The sequence below is a fragment of the Pogoniulus pusillus genome, chromosome 8 (genome assembly GCF_015220805.1).
Source record: "Pogoniulus pusillus isolate bPogPus1 chromosome 8, bPogPus1.pri, whole genome shotgun sequence".
In the NCBI taxonomy this organism is placed as follows: domain Eukaryota; kingdom Metazoa; phylum Chordata; class Aves; order Piciformes; family Lybiidae; genus Pogoniulus; species Pogoniulus pusillus.
In genome coordinates, this window is record NC_087271.1 from 1045280 (window position 1) to 1072378 (window position 27099).

A 27099-nucleotide genomic window follows, 5' to 3' on the forward strand; every position below is an offset into this window, starting at 1 on the left:
TCACTGGCAATAAGTTGATAGCTTTTACTCTTCTTCCCTCACCTTTGTCAGGCAGCTTTCCACCAAGAGCCAGTGCCTGCGTTACCTTCTCAGACACCAGCGTCTCCCCTCTCCCCTCCAGAGACCCCCACTTCCTACATTTTCCTCTTTCCAGCAAAAAGAAGCACTGTTGTGGGTTGGGTTATTATTTTTCCCCCCTCCTGTCACATTTCTCACTTCCATATTGCAAAACACCCTCAGCCCTGGGGGGATAAGTTGACTGCAGGAGGGCTGCGAGCACGACCCAGCGCTTGCGCCACTTTATCCTTCTACTAAACCCTTCACTGCATTTGACACGACACAGGTCTTGTCCAGCCATGAAAGCCTTCTTGCTTATCAGGAGCACTTTTAATCAGCTAGAGGAGAAAACATGGCCTGACATTTTATTGCTTCCTTGAGCTTTGCTTTCAGATGGTTTGGGCTTCTCCAATTTGTCCTCTTTGCTAATCTCTTTAACCAGGGATGGGTGGAAAGCTTCGAGTCTTTCATGGCCAGCAGCCTCCCCCAGATAATTTGGAGGCAGAGCAGGCAGGGGAGCGTGGGGGTAGCCGTGAGGAGGGACTCGTGGTGGGGTGGGAGAAGGACCAGGCAGCAAGCTCCCATAGTCACTGCAGGTTCTGGGACACGGGTTTGTCCCGGCCACAATCACAGAACAACAAACAGCGTCTGTGGGGAAGGGTCATAAGAAGTTCAGCTTTCCTCTATTAAAACCATCTGGTGCCTATAAAAAAAAACCCAAGTGGTTGGTTGGGATGGTTGGTAGCACCTCCTCCCTGCCTGGCTCTTCCTGGCACTTCTCAAGAGCGTGGTGGCACTGAGGGACAGGGATGCTGTGGGAACCGGGAGCCCTGCTGGATGCACGCCTCACTTCGCATCCCTCCTGCTGCAGAAAAGGTGCCCCAGCATCCACCTCTTCCCACTTCTCCTTGTCTGAGCCAGCCTCTTCTTCACAAGGTGCCTGTCCCCTCAACAACACAGGCCCCTGCAGTAAGCCTGTGCTTTTTAAACACGCTAAAACGTCCCGATGAGGTTGGTGTGGGACCCAGCAAAGAGCTTCTCCAGGTCGCAGACACCAACTGGGTCCCCGCTTCCAGAATCAACAGCAACAGGCTTTGCCAAACCTGCAGGAGATGGGAACCTTTATTTTTCCTAAGCCTAAATTTCTTCTTTGTTTCCAACAGAAATAAAAGGAGGAGGAAAAAAAAAAAAAGAAGAAGAGAAAAAGAAGAGGAGAAAGAGCAGAGCGAGAGAGGTGCTCACAGCCAGCTCCAGCCTGCAACACAAAACCGCGCTGTGCTGGGAAACCTTACACCGCGCAGCATCCAGCGCATGGACTCCTGCGCCGCTCCTCCCGGATGCTTCCCCAAGCCCAAACTGCCCTTGAGAGAAGCCAAGCCTCAGCCTCTGCTGAAAAGCCTCTTTGTTTGGATTCCCTTTCCAAATCAGCGTATCCTGAGCTTGAACTCCCTCCCACCCCTCTGCAGGGCTTTTTAATGTTCGGATGCCTTTGGTAGCAGCCAGATTCGCCAGCAGGTTTGTGGTCCTGTAATAGCAATTCAAACCCTCGGCGCTGGGGCAGGCAGGGTGCTAGGAGCTTGCTTCGTGTTCCAGAAGGAAGGGGAGGGAGGAAAAAGAAAATATCACAGAATTACTTCAAACGATCCTTTCATGGGGAAGTTCGAACCGAGGAGCTAAGTTGTCCTTAATCAAACAACAGCTTTAATCAGCCCTCAGGAGTCTGCACAAAAGGCAGAGCAGCCAGCTGGAGAGTCACTCTTTTTCTCTCTCGAGCTGGAATAACTGAAGAGAAGGCATCACAGAAGCCCAGGCGTGGTGGCTGTGCCATACGGGCACCCCCCAGGGGGTCTGACTCCCACCTGCTTGCCAAACCACCTCAAGTCCATCACTCCTTGAGCTCAGAAGTGAACTGCATCTGTCTTCACTGCCCACTCTGTCTGCCACATCCACGCAGCCCTGGCATGGACCTCACCTCTCCCAGGGGCTTTGCGAGCACCCCAGAATCCCACCCTTCCAAAGGGCAGGGGACACTCCCACGTGGAAGAGAGCTTATGGAGGCCTTCAGGTACTTAAAGGAGATCTAAAAGACAGCTGGGGAAGAACTTTTTATCAGGACCTGTAGTGACAGCTCCTGATAAAGTGAGTGGTGATGGTCTGAAAGTAAACGTGGGGAGATTTAGACTGGATCTGAGGAAGACTTTTTCTTGTACACTGAGTGTGATGAAACATTGGGCCAGGTTGTCCAGAGAGATGGTAGATGCCCCATCCCCAGAACCATCCCAGGTCAGGTTGGTCAGGGATCTGAGCAACCTGATCTAGCTGAAAATGTCCTGGCTCACGGCAGGAGGGTTGCATTAGGTGACCTTTAAAGGTCACTTCCAACCCAAACCTCCTTCCAACCCAAACCAAACTCTATGATTCTACAACCCATGATCTAGTACAGATCCACCAAGACCCACAGGTAGCATCCAAGCAATAATCTCAGTTACCACCCAAGGAGAAGAACAGGGACCTGTAATGAGAACATCAGCCCTGCACCAAAGAGAAAACAAAAAGAATAGATCCTCTTCTCTGAAGCAGCCTTGGGTCATGCCTTGAAGCAATGTCATTGAGGAACAGCACTTTTTCACTTGCTGTGAGCTGGTCCATCATTGAATCAATCAACCAGGGTGGAAGAGACCTCCAGGATCATCCAGTCATAGGATCAACCAGGTTGCAAGAGACCTCCAAGTTCATCCAGTCATAGGATCAACCAGGTTGGAAGAGAGCTCCAAGATCATCCAGTCATAGGATCAACCAGGGAAGAAGACACCTCCAAGCTCATCCAGTCCAACCTATGAGCCTCAGTGCTGCACCTTTCGCTGCGGAAGCAAACTGATGAGCGTTTCAGCAGGTGGATTGTCAGACTGTGGGCCCAAGCCTGCACTCACAAAGCCATGCCCACAAGTGCAGACCACTTCTGTGACAGCAGAAAGCAACACCCCTCTTGTTGTGTCCACCATCCAGATGCATCCCGAACTTTGTCCCACTTCTCTGAGCTGCTTAAAAGGTGCAGCATGCCTGGGCCCTGCAGCAGCCCAGGGAGCTTTAGGCAGTGGAACACTTCTCTGTGCCAGTGCATGCAGTGATTTATCCAAACAGGCTTCCTCCAAGATGCTGCCTGACTTTTTTTTTTCCCCATGGGGGTTTTTGCTTTTGACAGAGATTCCTACCAGCTCAGTCAGGAAAATGCATGCCACAAAACTTCTCCTTTAAGGAAAAAAAACCCCAACAAACCCACAGATGAGAAAAAAAAAAGAACTATTCCAACACAAACCACCCAGCCCTGCCAGCTCAATGCTTTAGAAATGCTTCCACATGCTAATCAGCCTCCTATTCAGCTCCAGACTGAATAGGACTCCAACAATGACAAAGAAATACGCTGAACCTATCCCCACATTTCATCCCCTTCACTCAAAATGTTGCTGTTACCTTGGTTTTCCACCCGCTCTGTGGGAGCCGCGAGCAGAGTGGCAGCTGCATGCTAGAGCTGCAGGGATGGTCAAGAAGTGAGGAGTGCCAGATTGAAAGGAAAATAAACCCCAAAGTCTACCAGGTTACAGGGGGCAAAGAAGAAAATAAAAGGAAGGATTCCATGAGGGAGTCACAAATGCTGCAAACTCTGGAAAAGGAAGTAAGGAAAAATAGACCAATACCTAAGCCCAAGAGCTCCACTGACGCCAGGTGGGGTTGGGATCTTCTGCCAGGCAACCAGCAACTGAACAAGGGGCACCAAGACAAAGGCAGCAAGGCTGGGGAGGGGCCTGGAGCACAGCCCTGTGAGGAGAGGCTGAGGGAGCTGGGGGTGTGCAGCCTGCAGCAGAGGAGGCTCAGGGCAGAGCTCATTGCTGTCTGCAGCTGCCTGCAGGGAGGCTGTAGCCAGGTGGGGTTGGGCTCTGCTGCCAGGCAACCAGCAACAGAAGAGGGGGACACAGTCTCAAGCTGTGCCAGGGCAGATCTAGGCTGGCTGTAAGGAGGAAGTTGTTGTCAGAGAGAGTGATTGGCATTGGAATGGGCTGCCCAGGGAGGTGGTGGAGTGGCTGTGCCTGGAGGTGTTGAAGCCAAGCCTGGCTGGGGCACTGAGTGCCATGGTCTGGTTGCTTGGCCAGGGCTGGGTGCTAGGTTGGGCTGGCTGAGCTTGGAGCTCTCTTCCAACCTGGTTTATTCTATGATTCTCTACCTTCTGCAGTCAGATCCTCATTGATGTGGCAAACATGGAGGAAGTCTACAGTTCCCAGGGTTTGGGCCAAAGCTTCCTCCTAACATCCAGCCTAGACCTCCCCTGGCACAGCTTGAGGCTGTGTCCCCTTGTTCTGTTGCTGGTATCTCTGGAGGTGGGTGATGGCCTGGCAGGACTGGCAGAAGCATTGAAGTTTGCAGCTTCAGTGATGTTCTTAGGAATTGGAGCTACTTCAGGAAGCTTTGGGCACCTGGGTGCATCCACACTGGAAATACTGCCTTGAAAGCATGCCCTCACCTCACCAGGCTCCAGCTCTCTGCCCATGCCTGAAGGTGATGCTCTTGCATGCTCCCCATCTCCTTAGATTAGAAATTCCCAGAGGCACAAACCTCCTGTGCAATGTGCCTGGGCAGGATGAAGGGCAAAAGGGCTCAAACCCTGGCACAAGACTTTGCTGGGGCTTCAGCCAGGCTGCAACCCAGAATCTGGAGGGGAGAAGAGGTTCCCAAAGAGAGTCATCTGATGAGTGATCAAAGAGCAGCTTCAGAAGCCTGCTAACACCAAACTGATTCACAGCTATCAACTTCAAAGGAGTTTTGCTGCCTGCCATCAGCTTTCCATCCACACATCCATCCGAGTCACCCCCTGAACACCACTGGGAACATGAATGCAGCCAGCATACAACGCCCAGGCCTGCTTCCCAGCATTTTGCCATGCTCTTTGCAACTCCCCCTTTGGAAACCAGCTCTTTAGAAGAGCAGTGGGCTTTGCAGAAAAGCCTTGGAAGCCCTGGGAATGCTTGGGGAGCAGGACTGGTTGCCATGGGCACTGCGCTGCTACAGAGAGCCAGGCACAGACTTTGCTGTCGGTGGCGGTGGGAGCGATAACCAGAGCTGGGCTGGCTGCTCACTCCAGCCAGCACCAAGCTCAGCCAGACCTGAGGAAAGGCCCAACGCCCCCCAAACACAGAGGCCATGACTACTTGCTGAGCATCAAGAAGACTGGAAGCCCAGACCATCTCTGGCATACTGGCTCTCACATTCAGCAGCTGGGGGTTCTGAGGCACGCCATGAGCTCTCCAAGAGTACACAGCTGAATTAACAGCAACGCTCCTCACTTCTGCCTGCAGTCCCAAGGCCATGCATGAGGTTTAACAGCTTTGTCAGTGATATGGTCAGAGGAAGCAGTGCCCCCTCAGCAAGTGTGCAGGTGCCACGGGGCTGTGTGGCACAACTGACTTGCTAGAGGGCAGGATCCATCCAGAGGGAGCTGGGCAGGCTGCAGAGCTGTGCCCAGACCAACCTCATGGCATTCAACAAGGCCAAGAGTAAGCTCCTACACCTGGGTGGGTGCAATCCCAAGCACAGCTCCAGGCTGGGTGGGGAATGGCTGAGAGCAGCCCTGAGGAACAGGCCCTGGGGGTCTGGGCTGAGGAAAAGCTCCACAGGAGGCTGCAGAGGGAGTGCAGCCCAGACACAACCCTGTGCTGGGCTGCAGCAAGAGCAGTGTGGGCAGCAGGGCAGGGGAGGGCATTCTGCCCCTTGGCTCTGCTCTCCTCACACCCCACCTGCACTCCTGGGGGCAGCTCTGCAGCCCCCAGCACAAGCAGGACATGGAAGTGTTGGAGGCAGTGCAGAGGAGGCCACCAAGATGCTGAGAGGGCTGCAGCAGCTCTGCTCTGAGCACAGGCTGAGAGAGTTGGGGCTGTGCAGGTTGGAGAAGAGAAGGCTTGGAGGAGACCTTGGAGTGGCCTTCTGTCTGTTGGGCAACAGATGGAAAATTATGGGAAAGTACTAAAAGGTTATGAATGCTCTCCACTGAGTGCCACCAGCATTGCCAGACCAACTGCAGCTTCATCTGAGCTTTGGCTGGCAGCCCCAGCCCAGCAGCCCCTGACTGAGGGCAGCATTTGCTCAAATCATAAAAGCTGATCTCTAAGAGTGTGAGCTACAGGCAACACTGGAAGCAGAACACAGGGCACAAAGTGTGCAGGCATTTTCAGAGCACCAGAAGCTCTGGAGTTAAATTTCATCTCCTTCTAACATTCACTTGTTGCAGGGAGTCAGCTTTCAACCTTCTGTCTTCCAAACACCCAGCCCCTGTGAAAGTCAAGCCTATTTACGTGACCAACTTGACAGGATGGAGTTCACAGGAATTCCTGAGACTTAGAAACCCACCAGGACAAACCTCATTTTCCACCTTGTTAACACATTGGCTTGGTCATGAACTTAAGCTTATGGACAAGTTTTCCAGTGGTTTCTGTCAAAAGCTGTATGAAGAGGAGGCTCAGGGCAGAGCTCATTGCTGTTTGCAGCTACCTGGAGGGAGGCTGTAGCCAGGTGGGGTTGGGCTCTGCTGCCAGGCAACCAGCAACAGAACAAGGGGACACAGTCTGGAGTTGTGCCAGGGCAGGTCTAGGCTGGATGTTGTTAGGAAGCTGCTGTCAGAGAGAGTGATTGGCATTGGAATGGGCTGCCCAGGGAGGTGGTGGAGTGGCTGTGCCTGAGGTGTTGAAGCCAAGCCTGGCTGGGGCACTTAGTGCCATGGTCTGGTTGCTTGGCCAGGGCTGGCTGCTAGGTTGGGCTGGATGAGCTTGGAGCTCTCTTCCAGCCTGCTTGATTCTATGAAAAGAGGAGAGGGGAAAGGCTCAGCTCTGCTGCATGGTTGTTCTGGTGGGTCAGACTCCATCCTCTCTGTTTCATTCCTACAATGCTCCTGCTTCATCTGTGGTAATCCAGCAGGGACTGTTGTGGTCTCCCAGTCTGCCTGTGCCTTGAACAAGGGCATGCCTGTTGTAGGCAGCGTGGGGAAAGGCAGCAGCCTTCAGAACTTCCTCTCCCAGCTTTCCCAAGCAATTATAAAATCCAAAGTCAGTTTTCTGGCTATGCTTGATTATGGCTATCTTTCACTGCCTGGTGTGGCAGAGCTGTGGGGCTGCCTGGTGCAGCAGGAGCTAAAGCAGCCGCTGAGCTTCGCCCTTGTGCTTAACATGGTGCTTCAGGCTGCACCACTGCACATGAAGGGCTCTCACCTGCACCAAGCCTGTGGTCTGGCTTTGCAGATACTTTGGCTGGTAAAGCTGCCACCAAAAGTTGGGAGGAGGCTGCCCTGTCTGGCACATCTCATTTATAAACATTAATGCTTTTAAATATGTAAGGAGTGAGTGCCAGGAGGATGGAGCCAAACATTTATTGGTGATGCACAACTGGACACAGCACTGCAGGTGTGGTCTGAGCAGTGCTAAGCACAAGGGCAGAAGAACCTCCCTTGTCCTGCTGCCCACACTGCTCCTGAGCCAGCCCAGGATGCCATTGGCTCTGCTGCCCACCTGGGCACTGCTGCCTCAGCTTCAGCTCCTCTCTCCCAGCACCCCCAGGGCCCTCTCTGCCTGGCTGCTCTCAGCCACTCTGGCCTCAGCCTGGAGTGCTGCTTGGGGTTGTTGTGGCCAAAGTGTAGAACCCTGCACTTGGCCTTGTTCAGCCTCATTCCCTTGGCCTCTGCCCACCCATCCAGCCTGGCCAGGTCCCTCTGCAGGGCTCTCCTACCCTCCAACAGCTCCACAGCTGCTCCTAGCTTGGTGTCATCTGCAAACTTCCTGATGCTGGACCCGATCCCCTGGTGCAGATCACCGACAACTTCACACCGTTTCAGGCAGAGGAGGAGGCATGCAAACAGCCTCCCCATCTCCAGAGCAGGTACTGAAGAGCAGCCTCGGGTTGCAGGGCTCTGCCCATGCAGCAGGCGTCCCCCAGCTGTGGTATGCAAACCCTCTTCAGGCAGCAGAGGGAGGCACCAGGCTCTGGAGGATGTCCCAGCAGCCTGTATCCAGACAAACAGAGTCAGCTCAAAGCAGCCTCAGAAAGGTATGCATATGAAATCGAGATTTAAAGGGTATAAAAATAAGCTGTTTGATCTGGCAGCGATGTTTGTGTTCTCTTCTGTGCTCACTACAAACAGACAATTAAGAGTCCTTGGTGATCCCAGCTCCTGCCTGTCTCAGCAGCAGGTACACAGGATTCAAAGCACTTCTGGCCATGGAGCAGCTCATGGAATTCTGCCTTCCTGGAGACACATCTTCAGGCTGGCCAGATTCCACCGACCGAGGAAAGGCAGCAGATTCATACCCCCGAGGACTCGGTCTGCCGGAGCTGCAGCATTTCCTTGTGCTGCAATTAACACCTGCAGTATAATTGTCACTAATGACCTGCTCCTGATAGCTCTTGGGTTGTTTTTTCCCCCTGGTTTTCATAAAGCCTGTGAAAAGAAAAGTGGCATTTTAAATGCCTCCAGAAAATGTTTATCTCCTGTCTTTTCTTCCCCCCACCTTTGGCTCCTTTGGTCTCTCACGAGAAGAGTGAATCTCCAGTGGGTATTGTGCTCAGATGCCAACTGTTGGTTAATAAGAAGCTTCTCAAGGCCCAAAGAAGCTCCTTTGCTCCCAGATGATGCTGCAGTACAACCACACAGCCCCATGCCGAGATGCCACCACCTCTGCAAACCTGCCTTTGCTAAAGCACTTCTAGCCCAGCCATCCCCAAGACAGACTCTGCTGCCTCAGCCCAGGTTGCTCCCTGCTGCCAAGAGATCCTACAGGTATTAAAACAAGTGACACACAAACACTGCACAACCAAAGCCCATGGAGAGATGCCCCAAACGTGCCAACGCTGCACCCACACAGCTGCTCGCGTGCAGAAGGCAAGGCCAAGGTGCTGGGCCTGCCTGGCTTGCCTCAGTGCAGCCAGATCTTCCTTGCTGCAAGTGGAGAGTTGGCTCAGCAGCTTCCTCGGGAGCCTGCAGACAGAGGGTACCTACACGACAAGTGAGCTCATGCGTGCCAGGCCAGGCTTAAAACTCAAACACAAACCAAACCCAACCCCCCAAACGACTCCAACCCAAACAGAGCCGACTTGCTGAGCTCATCAAATTCAACTTTATGGCAGCCAAATACCTCTAACCTCATCCCTCATCTCTAATTCCTCCCACTCCTTGCGCTCACATGACAACCCCGCTCCTGTTTGTGCCCACTCTCGGGACGGAGCCACCAGAGCCCAGCACAGCTCAGAGCCCTTCCATGGCTTCTGCAGCCTGAGAGCTGATGCAATGTGCTGTCCAGAAGAGGGAAGTTAGGAGCAGTCTAAACTGCTGGCCCAAATCACAAGATTATATCCCCACTGACACAACCATGTCAAGGTCCTGCTGTGGTAAATATTTACTCTCAAAGTTCACTTCAGCTCCCCACAGAAGAGGGGATGGCACACTGGTGGGCAGGCTGAAGGGACAGCAAGGTCGTAGAGAGGCCTACCCACCTGTGGCTTCCACCCCCCCAGAGGCACTGACATTGGTGTTGTGCAGATTCACCTCTCCTCTAAGGGAGGTAATCAACACCAAGGGGCAGAAGAAGGGCAGTGAATTGTGTGCACCCCACCTCGTGCCAGCCCGGAACGATCACTCCCATCAGCCAAAGGTGCACCAGCCTGGGAAGCAGGGGGCCAGCTGAAAGCCCTCTGCTTTGCAGCTCCAGCAGGACTGTCTGGAAGCTGCTCCACCTGCACAGAACAGGGTGAGTGCAGCCCAGGCAGCAACCCTGTGCTGGGCTGAAGCAAGAGGTGGTGGAGTGGCCGTGCCTGGAGGTGTTGAAGCCAAGGCCTGGCTGGGGCACTTAGTGCCATGGTCTGGTTGGTTGGGCAGGGCTGGGTGCCAGGTTGGGCTGGGTGAGCCTGGAGCTCTCTCCCAGCCTGGCTGATTCTATGATTCTGTGATTCTCAGTTGCAGCTCCATTCTTATTCTGGGAGTGTCCTGCACCTGCCGCCTGGAGCACAGGGCTGGTGCTGGTGGGGGCTGGTGTCACGTCCCACGGGGCAACTTCCCTTGTCCAGACACAACTCTCCATGGAGCTGCTGCAACCAGCCACCACCTTTCTACAGGAGAGGTGGGCCCAGTGGGAAAGCCTCCTGGACTGACCCCTAAGGTGGGATGTTTTGGTGTCTGCACCTAGGATTAAACACAGTCCTCTCAGGCCTGCTTGTTCCTCCCTTGGCAGGGACTCCGTGTGTCCAGCAGCCCTGGCAGCCACCTGTGCTCTGCTGATGGGCACTAAGTTGGGCATTTAAACTCGGAAGAGGGGCAGATTGTGTCAGCAAGGGCAGTAGGGCAGATGAGGGCCTCCAGTGCTTGTATTTCACAGAATGGTTTAGGCTGGAAGGGGCCTCAAAGATCATCGAGTTCCACCCCCGTGCCACAGGCAGGGACACTCCCACGGGAACAGGCTGCTCAAAGGCCTCATCCAGCCTGGCCTTGAACACCTGCAGGGAGGCTGTGGAGCACAGAAGCAAACAATGTGACCAAAGATGTCTCTCCTCACAGGGCTCTGCTCCAGGCCCTCCCCAGCCTTGCTGCCCTTCTCCAAACACCTTCCAGCACCTCAACAGCTCTCTGCAGTTCAGGAGCCCACAACTGGACACAGCACTCCAGGGGTGGCCTGAGCAGTGCTGAGCACAGGGGCACAAGAACCTCCCTTGTCCTGCTGCCCACACTGCTCCTGAGCCAGCCCAGGATGCCATTGGCTCTGCTGCCCACCTGGGCACTGCTGCCTCCTCTGCAGCTCCTCTCTCCCAGCACCCCCAGCTCCCTTTCTTCTTTGATGAAGGCAGAGTGAGGTCCTGCCATCACACCTCTTATTTTGCTGCTGGTAGAGTTCCACACAGCTCCACAAGGTGCAGACAGCTTCACCTCCCCAGCTGACCTCCTCGATCACATTTTCAGATGTGCTGTGAGCAGCTAGACAGGGACAGGGCTGCAGGGACTCTTCCACCCTACCAATCAGGCCTGTGGCCCTAACAATTTCAGGAAGCATCTCCTAATTCTCCAAACAGAGCCCTCCCGAGAGGAGGAAGCAGATGGAGAAAGTTATTTTCCACCCCCTCGGGTGACCTGCTTTAAATAAATGCAGACTCAGTCCTTTTTCTGCCTCTTTCAGAGACTTTAGCACCGAGGTGAATTCTCTGGGAAGCTCAGGGCGTCAGAAGTGACCTCTGCTGCTTGTGCAAGAAACCAGGGAGCTGGCAGTGCCAAATGCTCCCATCAGAGGAGCTGGGCTAGTCCAAAATAGCCAGCCCCAACAGGAGTTGGAAAGGCAGGAGAAGCGAGGACCCCGGTTCAGCAGGCATCTTCATCCCACCTCCCCCAGCAGCAAGGCACCGCTGCAAAGGGCTTGAAGCAGCTTCGAGGAGCACAGATACAAATCTCTCCCTTATGCATCTGCTATCAAGACAATTGTTGCACTTAAAACAGATGAAAGGCAGAAGGGGATCCTTCCAAGGGCTCCCACCGAAGGAAGAGCTGGAAAGGAAGGTGCTGATAGCTCTGCTTTACTTCTCCTGCCTTTCTCAGAGGCTTATGCTAATTGTCTGCTGGGCAATTTGTTTAAATTTGTATGTAAACAAAGAGGGTTTGTACACATCTGCCACCTCACACGGAGCTGCTCTCTGTCCTTTTGGAAGAGGCCTTCCATCCACAGCTTCTCCTTTCCATTTTCCTCCCCTAACAATCCAATCCAGGTCAGAATTATGGCAGTGCCTGCGCTGGAGGCCGAGGCAGCATCGCAGACCTCTGGACATCAAAAGGACTGCTGTGAGTAGTACCCAAAGGTGGCTTTCACTCCAGGAAAAGCCTTTTGTTGCCAGGGATGTCTTTGGGCAGCTGCTCCAGAGGTGTAACTCAGTTTAACTGTACTGAAGGCCATTGGCCATGTGCCTACATGCACCAGCAGAGCCATGGAATCAAGCAGGTGGGAAGAGAGCTCCAAGCTCACCCAGCCCAACCTAGCACCCAACCCTAGACAATCAACCAGACCATGGCACTAAGTGCCCCAGCCAGGCTTTGCTCCAGGGACAGCACCTCCACCACCTCCCTGGGCAGCCCATTCCAATGCCAATCACTCTCTCTGACAACAACTTCCTCTGAACATCCAGCCTAGACCTCCCCTGGCACAACTCCAGACTGTGTGCCCTTCTGTTGCTGCTTGCCTGGCAGAGAGACCAACCCCACCTGGCTACAACCTCCCTTCAGGGAGCTGCAGACAGCAATGGGGCACAGCTGGGACTTCACACAAGGTGTTACCAGTTCCCTGCACCCTGAGCTCATAAATCAGCCTTCATTTATGGTGGGATTTGGCCTTCAGAAAAGCTTCAGATGAAGTCACACAGAGCCCTTCTCTCCAGCTGCTGTGGGGGTGCCATTTTCAAGCCTTCGTTTCCAAGACCTCTACTGAGTACTTCCACCTTAAAACAAGTCACTTCACCCCCTTCTGCTTCTTCTTGTCCTGCACAGGACTCGGGACCTTTTAATTTACTGGATGTGTGAGCAGCCATCAACTTGTATCTGTCCAACTTTCTCCTACAGGCTTCAGCTACAGCACTTTTTTTTCCCTCCCCCACCTTCAAAATGTTTTAACCACGAACTCAGGAAGGATGAAAACAGGGATCAAGTGCTTGGAAATTAAAAGCTCACAGCCTTCCCTAGCAAAAGGCAGCAGGAAGAGCACGACAAAGCCTTCTGCAAGTGGGGCAGCTGGCTTTCACAGCACCTCCCACCCACCACTCACCCACCAGCAGGTCTGGGGGCATTTTTAGAACCCATTCCCAAACACACACCACTGGGGAAATCCATCCTATCGTCACCTGAATCCCAACCACACTTCAACTGCTGCTCATGAGCTACAGTCCTTCAGCTATTGAAGGGCCAACCAGATTTGGGGCTGCAGCAGGAGCAGTGCGGCGAGCAGGGCCAGGGAGGGGATTCTCCCCCTCTGCTCCACTCTGCTGAGACCCCACCCGGAGTCCTGCATCCAGCTCTGAAGCCCCCATGACAAGAGGGATGTGGAGGTGCTGGAGTGTGTCCAGAGCATGGCCAGGAGGATGCTCAGAGGCTGCAGCAGCTCTGCTGTGAGCACAGACTGAAAGAGTTGGGGCTGTGCAGGCTGCAGCAGAGGAGGCTCCCAGGTGACCTTGTGGCCTTCCAGGATCTGAAGGGGGACTACAAAAAAGCTGGGGAGGGACTTTTGAGGCTCTCTGGGAGTGGCAGGACTGGGGGGAATGGAGCAAAGCTGGAGGTAGGGAGAGTCAGACTGGATGTGAAGAAGTTGTTGACCATGAGAGTGGTGAGAGGCTGGAATGGGTTGCCCAGGGAGGTGGCTGAGGCCCCATGGCTGGAGATGTTTGAGGCCAGGCTGGCTGAGGCTGTGTGCAGCCTGCTCTAGGGTAGGGTGTCCCTGGGCATTTGATTCTATAATTCAGGATCTTACTTTTCAACGACTCTCACAGTTCAAAGAGAAAAACAAAACAACAACCAAACAAACAACAACAACTAAAAAAGACAAAAAATCAACGACGCAAACAGGAGGAAACCAGAACCGAAAAAACAGATGACCCAAACCTCCCCAACTCTGGTGTTTACTTTCCGATTTCCACCTGTAGTAACATGGAACAAAGCAACAATCACAGCTCTCGCTGGATCGTGTTACTTACTCCGGGCTAACAATACCTTCCAGTGATGCTCTGTTTACCCCAAGCTATCACAAGTAGAACACCACATGTCACCTAATGGCTTTCTCATTCCCGGACCCTTAGCCTGCAGAAGGGGAAGAACAGCCTTTTGCCCATGCAAAGAGCACTTAACAGATGCCAGGGGAACGCCTGAAGTTCAGGCAACTCGCCTAAATACAGTCTCCAAGCTGCGACTCCTAGGAGTTGCTTACTCGGAACCCAACCTCCCTTTAAATAAGGGAGGTTAAGTCAAGCTAGTGGCGTTTCTACCTTTATTAGTCTCTTATACAGGGTATCCAGCACTGATCTCTTCCAGATTGGACCAGAGGATGAAGCTTTCTACTCTTGTGGGAATAGAAAGAGGGAAAAAAACCACCGTGCCTCTCCTTCTCAACCTATCGGTGCCTCCTAATCCACACCAGATGATCAATAAACTACATTGAAAAATAACAATAAATTAATTAACTCGAACTGACAGCCCTTAAAAACCAAGAAAACGAAAGGGGGGTGGGGGGCTGAGCAGAACCAATTGTTGCGCAGGCTGCGGCGGGGTCTGGAGCACTAAACTCACGTGCGGCTGCGTTACTAATCTCTTTGCTGGGAGCCAGCTGAGTTCCCCTGCCCCGCGTCTGCCCATTAAATATGCACCATCCCAGCGGTGGAGGCTCCGGCATGCGAAAAAGTCCTCTGGAGACAGGCTGCTGACAAGTTTCCTTGCACGCCACCATCCCCTTTCCAGCAGCCCGCAACAGGCCAGCAAACCGAGACCTCTGCCAGTGACTAGGAGATGCCTTCAGAGCACTTCAAAGCGAGCTTTGAACGATGAGAGTTTAAACGAGATGCCTGCGCCGGGGTGCAAGCAGCGGAGAAGGGCGGACAGACAAGGCGGACAGATAAAGGCGACCTCCGAGCAGCGCAAGGTAAGCGGGGTGGCTGTTTTATCGCTTTTCCCCCGAGGAGCAGGCGTCTCAGGGCGCCCGGCTGGCTACAGCCGTAGAGCACTACCTCCACCTGGAGCTAGCCCCGGCCGGCCGGCGGGGTGCGGGGCCCAGCCTGGGGAAGGGGGCACCTCTGGGGGCGCATCCCCGAGCCCACAGTGCCCCCTGCGTCCCGACGGCGGACGGGCTGTGTGTGTGTGTGTGTGTGTACCCCCAACCACACCACCACCGCCGCCGGTCAGGCCGTGGCAATGCCGGAAAGCGATCAACACAACAAACTAAAACTACTAATACTCGGTGAACCGAGGGGTGAGGGAGTGCCGTGCCCGACTCTGCCCGCGGACAGCCGCCCCCGCTCCCTCCCCCGGGCTGCGCGACCCCGGCGGGAGGCGCTCCGCACTCCCCGGCTCGCCTCGGCCGCCGGCCCCGCTCCGCGCCCCGCTTTTGTTTGGGGAAGCGGCGCGGCCGGGACGCGGCCGAGTTCTGCTCGCTCGCCCTCCCTTCCTCCACCGAACTTTCCCAAAGTGGGAGCCCGGGGGACGGGGGCACTGGGAGGCTGGGGGCGGGGGGGATGCGCGGAGGGGCGCGGAGCCCCCGCGGCTGCTCACCCATGACGAGGCAGAGGAAGTCGAGGCAGATGAGCAGGGCTTTCTTGCTGCTGCCCTTGGCCGGGTTGTTGTTCAGCGCCGGGCTGCCCCCATTCTTGCTCTCCGGCGGGATCGCCTTATCGTACTTGTAGCTCTGCATTATCGGGGGCGAGCGCCCGAGCCGTGCCGTGCCGAGCCGAGCCGGGCCGCGCTGAACCGAGCCGAGCTGAGCCGAGCCGGGCCGAGCCGCCGGGCTCACACGCGGTGCGCCGGGGAGGTGCTGCCGGAGCCGCTCCCGGCCTCTCCGGTGTGGCACGGGAGTCGAAAAAAAAACCACACAAGCAACAAAACAGGCGGGTCGTCCAGAGGAGAGGAGACGAGAAAAAAGGGCAGCAAACCCAACAACAAAACAAGCGCAAAACCACCAGCAAAGGAGGGGCGGGAGGGAAGAAGGGGGGGAAGCGAGGGAGAAGTTTGCGGGTGTCCCAACGGCGGTGGAAAAAAAAAGTCCCGGAGGAAGGGGTAAAAATAATAATAACAAAAAATAATAATTAAAAAATGAGGTTGATAAGTATCACGATCTCAGTAGGCAGGGGGAGGAGGGGGGAAAGGTGCGGAGCGAGGAGTCGGGGCGATGCTGAGTCCCGGGGGCAGGTGGAGATCCGCGGTGGGTTCGGCGCTACGGTTCCGCGCTGCTGCTGTTGCTGTCGCTGCTCTGTGCTGGGGGCTCCCGCCGAGCCCGCCCCGGCCGCTCTGGGAGCCACCGGCTTGTTTCTGCACTTTTATTTCGCGAGGCCCTTTCCACCCCTTAGGAAAAAAAAAAAACACAGAGGAGGGGGGAGAAGAGGGGAGGGTGGAAATCAGTGCCTGCGTCTCGGATGGGATATCCAAGTAAGCACAGCCCCTTTCCTGCATCTGACATTTTACACAGATAATTAACTCCACATTTTTTTCCTGAGGGAAGTTTAAAAAAAAAAAAAAAAAGTCAGGAACTAAAAGTTTTTCGCAGCCCGGGAGGAGGAGGAGGAGGAGGGAGCCTCTAGCGTTCAGCATTCACAAACTGGAGCGAGGAGCGCAACGCGAAAGGGAGGGGGAAGGCAAACAAGCAGGCTGCAGGACTCCCGAGAGGTGCTAACGGTGTGAAAGGGAGAGAAAAAACAGCAACAAATCGTTTGGATTTTTTTTCTCCTTTTTTTTTTTTTTTTTTTTTTTTTTTTTGGTGGTTTGTTTCTTTTTTCTTGCAGCCTTCCAGCTCTGCTCCAGGTGCTGAAACGGATCCTTTTTGAAGGGCCATGGTACCCACAGACCCCAGTGGGGCCACCATGGCAGGAATGGATCCTGCCCTGCTTGCTCTATGGCCATGCCACCCACCCGCCAAAGTGCAGCAGCTTTGCCCTCCTGCCCCACCAATGCCATCTTCTTAAAATGAGGGTAAGGAAAGCCTTTGGAGTGGGGTGAGGGATTACCATGTTGGTTAATCGCCCCTTTGGTCTAATTAAAGGTCACTGAGGAATTAAACAAAAGGTTTCCCGGGAAGCCAGGCTGCTGGGATGGCGATGCTTGCAGCTCTGAGCAGGGGAGGCAGGGTGCAGGTGGTGGGCAGAGTGTGTGGTGCCAAAGGAAGCTGTTCGCAGCAGCATCTAACCACTCTGCTGCTGCTTTTTTCTCTTTTGGTCTTGTATCTGACCTCAGCCTTCCGCCTGTGTGCTGGCAAACCACCGCCGGGCCAAGCTCAGTGCTGAGGAGCATATCCTGCTGCCTGCCTGCAGAGGAGGGAAGACAGGTAGGACCCCCCCAGCAAGGACATGCTTCCCTGCTGCTTCTTGTGGAGCTGCAGACTGTAACCCAAGCACTCCAGATTTCACCTTGGCAAGGACAGGTTCTCCAGGAATCTGTTTAGACACATGCCTGGGCACACTGAGGCCAACCCGGGAGGAAGAAAGCAAAGTGTCTGTTGTTTGCATTGTTGTGCTTCTGTATGTGTGGTGTGAAAAAGGAAAGGGGAAAAGAGGCCTTGGACTTTCCTCCCTGATTTTCACTGCACCTCAGTAGCAGCCATTCAGGTGCCGTCTCCCACCTCTTTTTCTCGCCATTGCCCCACTGCACTGAACACAAACCCACCAGTTTTGGCCCAAAATGCTGCCCTGTGGTGATGGTCACACACCCGGGGTGTGTGGGGGGGGGAAGGGGGGCAAGACACCTCTGGAGGACACATCTCAAAGTCTCTCTCTTTCCCCCGACCGTGGCAGAGGTGTGGGTGCCTAATTTAGGCTGCTCAGATGCCTGAAGTGAGTGGAAAGAATCTTCACGTGGGAATTCTCCCTCAGCTGAGGGGGCCAGCCCCACGCCAGCTGCGGGCACACTGCCCAGCCTAGCTCACCACCTCGCTGAGGGGCCGAGCATCCACCCATCCTCTACACCCTTCAGAGCCCGGCCCTTGCAAGAGGAACCCATGGCTTTCCAGCACTCAGCTCTCCCAGCCCCACATGAAAACGGTTCCCACTGAGATTTCCCGGGTCAGACTTTGGGTTGCATATAAAGCAAGAAGACAATAGAAGAGATGAGGCTCGTCATTGCAACAGCAAACGAAAAGCAAAGGAGCCTTTCTTGTACTTGAAGGGAAATTGAAGTTGTAGTGCTGTATTCTCATTTACAAGACCCCTCAGGCTGCTAATGCTTGCCTTTTCATAACAAAAGGATTGTGCTGTTAATTGCTGCGGGCCAGGGCACACACAAATGACTCTGAATCCTGGACAACCTCTTTTAAGGGGGCACCCACTGCAGCTCAGGCTTGACAGTGGCTAAGGCAGCAGCACCAGAAAGCACCTTCTGTGCCTTTGTCTGTGATAGGCAACAGATTCATTGCTAATCGTTAATTTCTTTATTTATAATTGCTATTATTAAGGGTAGGGTGTCCCTAACCATGGCAGGGGGGCTGGCACTAGATGATCCTTATGGTCCCTTCCAACCCTGACTGATTCTGTGATTCTAAATACACCATGCAGCAGCTCTCCTCTTAGGGCTCAGCTTTTCCTTTCGGTAGGCTCTAAATTCCCACTATGGATTGAGGCTTTTCTTTATCTACATTAGCTGAGTCAATCGAGTTCATGTTGCTTGTGAATTTTATCCTGCTTTGACCTCACATTTTCACCAGCTCCCCATCTCGAGCTGGACCAGACCTCTGGTGAAGAGGCAGTGTGGCGCTATGGGAAGAGGAAGCATTTGCAGCAACACTTGTCCTTGCCTGGGCTCAAAAGTTAACTGGGATATTTCAGAACCCAACAGTATTCAAAGGGGAATTGTGTTCAGGAGATGGTTTAGGCAGCATGGTGGTGTCGGATGATGGTTGAATTTGGTGGTCTTAGACTTTAATGAGTCTTTGATTTGATTGTGTTATCTTAAAAGGGCAAGCTCTTTGAGACTGCTCCTGGAGTGGGAGAAAAGGCAGGAGCTGGAGGCTGCCCCTTGCAACACAGATACATGGAAATCTGCTCACTGCATGGCAATAGCTTGAGAGGAGCTTTTCCTCCTTCAGGGTGATCTAGGGCAAAGGGTTCAGCTTCTGTCAAAACCAGAAAGAAAAGTGACATAGTTCCTGGTTTTACTTTTGCCCTGCTGTCCATGGAAGAGCATGTCCAGGGGAGACAGTGGGGTCCTGTTTGGGGAAAAAGGAGTCTTCCGAGAGCTCGTGTTTGCACCTGGTACACAAGGTGTGTATGGGGAGAGGCAAGGGAAGGGAGGCAGCTCTGATCCCTGCCGTGAAGCTCATGGAGGTTGATTTATCCCACACACTATTTAAGATAAAATAACTGTTTGCTGGAGCAAAGAGTGGCTCAGTAGCCTGCCCTTGCACCCCTGCCTGCCCCACGCCATTTCTCTTGGCCCAGTTCCCGTTAGTCCCTACAATGTGCTTCACTGGTCCTGTGTCGCTGCGGTGGCATCCCTGTCAGCAGCACTGCTCTTCACCAGCATGGGCCCCGGGGCTGCTCACCGTCCCAGCAGGATGCAGCCCTGGCACTTCAGGCTGCTCTGCTGGCAAGTGTAGAAAACCTCTCCTGCTCCTTTTGACGTGCTGCAAACACAGACGGCACTGCAGAGCAGTTTGATGCCTAAAGCTGGCACGGTTGGGTGCTCATTGTAATGCCCCTGCAGCCCCACTGTTACATAGGAGCCCACTTTGCTTTTCCATCCCAAAGACGCTCTGGCAGCAGCGCTGCTGCAGAGGAGACATGCAGCAGGGTGGGGCGGGGCGGGGGGGGGGGAAGGACCAAGCCCTACCTATTGTGTTCCTTGAAGCTGTTAGTGACCATATCTATAGCAATCCTAAAATAAGAAAGTGAGCTGTGCTCAGTGCACTGATTGCTATCCCGAGGTTATCTGAGACTGGTCAGCACCGAAGAGGGAAGCCAGGCCAAAGTTACGTGCTCAGCACCAGGTGGCTCACACCGGAGCCACGAGGCCCAGATACCCACAAGCTTCTGGGAAGTCCGAAGCTGAACCACCACCAGCACTACCCTCTTCAAGGCTATTTTTGGCATCCCCAGCTGCTGCTGGAGAAAACACCCTGAGCGGGGCTGTGAAGCGCAGGAAGGGAGCTGGGGGCATTGCCAAGCCCACCACACGGGCGGGAGGAGGCTAAGGGCAGAGAGCTGCCACATGCCTTGCGTGCTTTCACCTGCACTGCTGCCAGCCTCTGCAGTCGCTGCTGCTGCCCCGTTAGGAAATGTTTGCTAAGGCTGGACTTGGGCCTGTCACTGCACAGAGGTGCAAATAAAAGGGAAAGTTGAAGGGTGCCCTCGGTTCTGCCCTCCCTAATGCCACTGGGGACAATCAGGCCCCATAAATCTCTGGGTCACTTAAAAACGAGTTAGCTGATACATAGAACCATGGAATCATGGAATCAAGCAGGTTGGAAGAGAGCTCCAAGCTCAGCCAGCCCAACCTAGCACCCAGCCCTGGCCAAGCAACCAGACCATGGCACTAAGTGCCCCAGCCAGGCTTGGCTTCAACACCTCCAGGCACAGCAACTCCACTGTCTCCCTGGGCAGCCCATTCCAATGCCAACATTAACAACTTCCTCTTCACATCCAGCCTAGACCTCCCCTGGCACAACACCAGACTGTGTCCCCTTGTTCTGCTGCTGCTTGCCTGGCAGCAGAGGCAAACCTCACCTGGCTACAACCTCCCTTCAAACTATCTTGAGACAGCATTTGCTGCTGTTCAAGACATTGGGTATCCAGATTGATGGAGGCCAGGAGGGTCACCCTCAAACACGTGCCTTGATGACCCATAGGGTAGCCTTTGTGGTCTCAGACCCATTCCTGACATCCCAGATCACCCAGAGGCAGATGCATTTGATTTGCCAGCAGCCTTTGAGCCTGCTCTGTTTGGAAACCAGCATCTGTACTGCTGCCAAGTTTCATAATCCTGGTGTTTCATCCTTCATTTCATTTAGTTCCCCTAAGTCTTGCTGGCTCCTGACACAATTAGGGGATTCTGCTTCACGTTGTTGCAAAGAGGGAAAACCAAAGAAGATCCATTTCAAACAACGTGATTGTGACCCCAAGGAAAGAGAGAAAGCTTGAAAATGGCACCCCCACAGCAGCTGGAGAGAAGGGCTCTGTGTGACTTCATCTGAAGCTTTTCTGAAGGCCAAATCCCACCATAAATGAAGGCTGATTTATGAGCTGGGGGCACAGGGGACCGGTGATACCCTGTGTGAAGTCCTAGCTGTGCCCCATTGCTGTCTGCAGCTCCCTGAAGGGAGGCTGTAGCCAGGTGGGGTTGGGCTCTGCTGCCAGGCATCCAGCAACAGAACAAGGGGACACAGTCTGGAGCTGTGCCAGGGCAGGTCTAGGCTGGATGTTGTTAGGAAGTTGTTGTCAGAGAGAGTGATTGGCATTGGAATGGGCTGCCCAGGGAGGTGGTGGAGTTGCTGTGCCTGGAGGTGTTGAAGCCAAGCCTGGCTGGGGCACTTAGTGCCATGGTCTGGTTGGTTGGGCAGGGCTGGGTGCTAGGTTGGGCTGGGTGAGCTTGGAGCTCTCTTCCCACCCGGTTGGTTCTCCCAGTCACGCCTTCAGCCCGCCGCCCGTGTCCCGACAAAAGAATAACAGCACCATCTACTGCCCTTGCTCAGCATCGGCTGGGACAGAACAGCCCCTCCGCGCTCCGGCGGATCCTGGCGGTGCTCCCCCGCTGCTTGCCGATACGAGCCCAGCACCGACGGGGCAACTGGAGCAAACGTCCAGTGCACAAGGACACCCCAAACGCAAGCGGAGCCCTTAATTACAAAAAGTTCGGGTTAATTATTACTAGTTCCAGCCCTGAATAATGCTCCTTCTCCCCGGCTGGTGGCTTGAGAAAAGGATTTCAGCAGACCAGTATGTTCACATAGTTCCCTCAGCTCCTTTCATGTGTTTATTAGAAGAGCTTTCAAGGGCTGCCTGCATTAAGTCACAGCTTCTACCGGGGCAGGCATTTTCGCCGTCAACAACAGCTAATGAAAGAGGTGGGACCTGGCCACTCGCTCCAAACCGGCTTCAATCTGGGTCTGTGCTCTGCCCTGGCCGGCTCCCAGAAGTTTGTTTGCAAGTCAAGAATGTGCCACGGCTTAATTACACTTCTAGGTCAGGATGGAAATGAAAGCCCCGTTATAAACAGCCTGTCTCAGAGGAAAGGTCCGCGCTGGAGTTTGGAGCCCCGAATTGATTACCAGTTAACTTAGGGTAGTTAACACCTTTGTAAGGACTGCTCTGGACACTTCCCAGATGTTTGTTGCAGGATACAAAACATTTGTGGTTTGTAGTGTAAGCAGGTACACCTACTGCTTTTTTTCCCCCCTCCTTCTTCTTCTTTTTCAGCCTGGAAGGATTTCTGGTAGCAAACTACAGAATCACAGAATGGTTTAGGTTGGAAGGGACCTCAAGGATCAGCCAATTCCAGCCCCCTGACATAGACAGGGAACACCTCCCACTAGATCAGGTCACTAAGACCTCATCCAACCTGGCCTTGAACACTTCCAGGGAGGTTGTGGAGCACAGAAGCACCCAATGTGATCAAAGATCACATTGGGTGCTTCTGTGCTCCACAACCTCCCTGGGCAACCTGTGCCAGTGTCTCACCACCCTCAACCTGTGCCAGTGTCTCACCACCCTCACTGCAAAGAACCCTTTCCTAACATCCACTTTCAGCCTCCCCTCTGCCACTTCAAACCCATTCCTCCTCATCCTCTCATTACCAGACCTTGCCAATAGTCCCTCCCCAGCCCTCCTGGCGTCCCCTTTCAGATCCTGCAAGGACACTCCAAGCTCTCCCCCAAGCCTTCTCTTCTCCAGCCTGCACAGCCCCAACTCTCAGCCTGTGCTCAGAGCAGAGCTGCTGCAGCCCTCTCAGCATCTTGGTGGCCTCCTCTGCACTGCCTCCAACACTTCCATGTGCTGCTTGTGCTGGGGGCTCCAGAACTGCCCCCAGGAGTGCAGGTGGGGTGTGAGGAGAGCAGAGCCAAGGGGCAGAATGCCCTCCCTTGCCCTGCTGCCCACACTGCTCTTGCTGCAGCCCAGCACAGGGTTGTGTCTGGGCTGCACTCCCCCTGCAGCCTCCTGCTGAGCTTTTCCTCAGCCCAGACCCCCAGGTCCTGTTCCTCAGGGCTGCTCTCAGCCATTCCCCACCCAGCCTGGAGCTGTGCTTGGGATTGGACCCACCCAGGTGCAGGACCTTACCCTTGGCCTTGTTGAATGTCATGAGGTTGTCCTGGGCACAGCTCTGCAGCCTGTCCAGCCCCCTCTGCATGGATCCCTGCCCTCTAGCAAGTGGACTGTGCCACACAGCTTGGTGCCATCTGCAGACTTGCTGAGAGTGCACTGATTCCTCTGTCCATGTCACTGACAAAGACACTAAACAGCACAGGTGCCAGCACTGACTCTCTCCCCACCATGCCCAGGGACACCTCTCAACTAGACACAGCTGCTCAAGGCCTCATGCAGCCTGACCTTGAGCACCCCCAGGGAAGAGGCATCCACAACTTGCCTGGGTGATCTATTTCAGAGTCTCACCACCCTCCTACTGAAGAACTTCTTCCTGAGATCCACTCTAAACATACTCTCCCTCACTTTAAAACCATTCCCCCCTTGTCCTGCCTCTGGACACCCTGATGAGAAGTCCCTCTGCAGCCTTCCTGTAGGATCCCTTCAGCAGTTGGCAGGCAGCTCTAAGGTCCCCCCAGAGTCTTCTTTCCTCCAGGCTGCACACCCCCAGCTCCCTCAGCCTGTCCTCATAGCAGAGGTGCTCCAGCCCTTGGCTCATCTTTGTGGCCCTCTCTGGACTCCCTCCCACAGGTCTGTGTCCTTCTCCTGCTGGGGACAGCAGAAGTGGAGGCAGTGCTGGAGGTGAGGTTTCAGCAGGGCAGAGTCAAGGGGCAGACCTTAAGCAAGCTCTCTGTGGAGCAATCGTGGGGCTCAGCAAGAGGTGAAGCAGTGCAAGAGAAACATGAAGCCTGTGGCCCCACATATGGGGGTGCTTCTGTCCACCCTGTCTTGCACACCTCTGTGACATGGCCAGGGAGGCTCAGCCAGAGGGCAGGGCTGCAGCACCCCTGTTGCTGTGGGCTCATGTGAGACGTGAGGGGCATTGCATACAATGCACGGGGCCCTGGCCTTATCTGTTCCCCTCTCTCTATCTCGGTAATTCATTGTCACCAATCCTGGCAAACTGTTTGCAAGGGCCAGGCTGGGCCCTCCCCAAATATTTGCTTCAGCACAGAAGGTTGAGTTGCTGTAACCCTGCCCACCCATGCTGCCTTCTCTCCCTGCCATGCCATGGCCAGGGCAGGCACAAAGGGATTGCACAGCCCAATTCTGCCCTGCAGGAGCCTTCCTCCACCTGCAGTCACAGAATCACAGGACACTGGAGCTTGGAAGGGAGGGAAATGCTGGCCACGAGGTGAATTTGAGGTAACAAACCCAACGCTAGAAGCAGAAATCACCAAGTCCAAGTATGCTGAAGATGAGGCAGCAGTGCCCAGGTGGGCAGCAGAGCCAAAGGCATCCTGGGCTGGCTCAGAAGCAGTGTGGGCAGCAGGACAAGGGAGGTTCTTCTGCCCCTGTGCTCAGCACTGCTCAGGCCACCCCTGGAGTGCTGTGTCCAGTTCTGGGCTCCTCCATTGCAGAGAGATGTTGAGGTGCTGGAAGGTGTTTGGAGAAGGGCAGCAAGGCTGGGGAGGGGCCTGGAGCACAGCCCTGTGAGGAGAGGCTGAGGGAGCTGGGGGGGTGCAGCCTGCAGAAGAGGATCTCATTGCTGTCTACAACTACCTGCAGGGAGGCTGTAGCCAGATGGGGTTGGGCTCTGCTGCCAGGCACCCAACACCAGAACAAGGGGACACAGTCTCAAGCTGTGCCAGGGCAGGGTCAGGCTGGATGTTAGGAGGAAGTTCCTGCCAGAGAGAGTGATTGGCATTGGAATGGGCTGCCCAGGGAGGTGGTGGAGTGGCTGTGCCTGGAGGTGTTGCAGCCAAGCCTGGCTGGGGCACTTAGTGCCATGGTCTGGTTGGTTGGCCAGGGCTGGGTGCTAGGTTGGGCTGGGCGAGCTTGGAGCTCAACTCCAGCACCACTGCTTGGTCCCCGTCCTGGTCCTACTGCTCATGATTTTGCTGCACCATCTCTAGGCCACAGCTCCTTTCATCACTCATCCTCAGTCCTCAAAATTATCTAAAGACTCAATGAGAATAGAAATCTTCTCCTCCTCCTCCTCCTCCTCCTCTTCCTCCTCCTCCTCCTCTTCCTCCTCCTCCACACTTCTCCTAGAGCCCAGGAGCTCACATCCCACATGCCCTTGCTGCTCAATAGAAACATACATTGGGCTGGGTTGGAAGGAACCAACAAAGATCGCTCAGTTCAGTAAGCAGGGGCACCCTCAACTAGATCAGGTTGCCCAGAGCCCTGGTGAGCACCACTTTGAGTATCTGCAGGGATGGAGCCTCCACTACCTCCCTGGGCAACCTGCTGCAGTGTTCCAGCACCCTCATGGTGCAGAACATCCAATCTAAATCTACTTTTCTCTAACTGGAAGCCATTGCTCCTCATCCTGTCACCACAGACCTTTGCAAACAGTCCCTCTACAGCTTTCTCATAGCCCCCTTCGAGTGCTGGAAGGTCATTATTAGTTCTCCCCGGAGCCTTCTCTCCTCCAGGCTGAGCACCCCCAGCTCGCAGCTCCCAAGTGCTAGCTCGGGTCTGTCTCACCAAGCCCAGGTCTCACCTCTCCACTGCAATGCAGACGTATCCTCAGGGCACGTCTATTCGCCGGGCTCCGGCTGCTCTGCTCCTGCTGGGAGCCGGCCGGATGCAAGTCAGGTCTGGTCTGGAAAGCTGCAGAGCAGCTGGAAGGTGCAGAGCGAGCTGGATTTGCCTGGGCACTGTGCCACGCTGAAGCGGCTCTACGGCGTGCACCCAGCTTGGGGCTGTGCAGACCTGCTCCTCCACAGCTCTGGCTCCCAGCTCTCCAAGGGCCGTGCTGCGCTCCCAGCTACATCCTCCTCTGCTGTCTGCCCTTCCCCACAGCGGCATCTCTTTGCCCTCGCTGCAGCAGGGCCACCAGGAGCATCTCAGCAGCGCCGGGGTAGTGCCTGGCTGCTGCTGGAGTTGTGCTCCCGTTTCAGAGGCACCGATGCCAAGCCTGCTCTGGGAGACACTAAAACGATTCTCTTGTAGCCTTGCTGAACATTTTCTTCATTTCTTTTTCTTCTTTTTATTTTTCTTGTCATTTTTCCCCCACCTGCAATATCAAATGGTGCAATTTTGAGCTGGAAGTCCTTTCCCTGCTGGAATGGCTCCACCTAAGCCTGACCTTCATACAGGCAGGAGCCTCTGCCTCAAGGAAAGACAGCAAGGCTCAGTCTCAGCCAACATGAACCAATTCACCAACTGAGCTAAACTTTGCTCTCACTCATACCCATCCACAGTTAATTGGTTTTAATGTGGGAAGAATGTACCCACTCGAATCGTCTTAGTCAGCTCAGCCTCATCCCTCCTCTCCGTTTAAGAAAACTCATTGGATGGTGCTGCCTGGGAAATAACTGCAATGCTCCATGGCCTGAGGGAAGAAAGAGTAGCTGGAGAGTGTGCTGCATGAACAAACAGCAGGACACAAGGCAGGGGACTGCTGCATCCTTGTGCCTGGAAGAGCTCTGTTTACACTGGGCTTCCTAAGCAATGCACAGCTCAAAGTTTGATCAAAGGTGCCCTTTGTACTCTAACTCTGTCCTTCAACATGCTAAGTTTTACTCCTCTCTTTCAGCGCTGCTACTCTGCAGGCCAGAAGGAAGATAAATGGAGCCCAAAATGCACAGCCAGACACAGGTGTGGGGGAGAACAGGGCTCCTGTGCTGCTGGAGACGCTGGGAGATGCTACCCAACATCATTGCAGACATCAGCAGAGAGGAGAGCCTGCACGTGGGACAGCTGCCAGAGTTTAACTTAAGGTGAAGCCATGCAAAAGGGGAGTGGGACTTGATTCTGGTTTAGACTTGTTATAGCAAAACCTGGCTGCAACTGAAGATGAAGCAAGATCTGCCAGGAAGAAATATCCCAGCTGGGATTGGAGGTGTTCAAGGCCAGGTTGGAGGAGGCCTTGAGTGACCTGTTCTAGTGGGAGGTGTCCCTGCCTATGGCAGGGGGTTGGAACTGGCTGAGCTTTGAGCTCCCTTCCAACCTAAACCATTCTGTGATTCAAAAAGGGAAAACTCCAAACTCCCCTGGACAAAT

The 27099-nt window shown here is 54.4% G+C and overlaps 1 protein-coding gene and 1 long non-coding RNA gene across 2 annotated transcripts in view; one reads left to right on the forward strand and one right to left on the reverse strand.

Annotated features, from left to right (window-relative positions):
* PLPP3 (phospholipid phosphatase 3) overlaps window positions 1-16232 on the reverse strand; it is a 55224-nt gene extending 38992 nt beyond the window's left edge. The window contains exon 1 of the mRNA XM_064146929.1: window positions 15365-16232. Coding sequence (XP_064002999.1) covers window positions 15365-15503 — 139 coding nt within the window. The 5' untranslated portion in view covers window positions 15504-16232. The remainder of the gene's footprint in view (window positions 1-15364) is intronic.
* Window positions 16233-16591: 359 nt separating this feature from the next.
* LOC135177804 (uncharacterized) lies at window positions 16592-18207 on the forward strand. Its single transcript, XR_010303162.1, has 2 exons — window positions 16592-16774; window positions 17036-18207. It is a non-coding gene; the product is annotated as an uncharacterized LOC135177804 (long non-coding RNA).
* Window positions 18208-27099: the final 8892 nt, after the last annotated feature.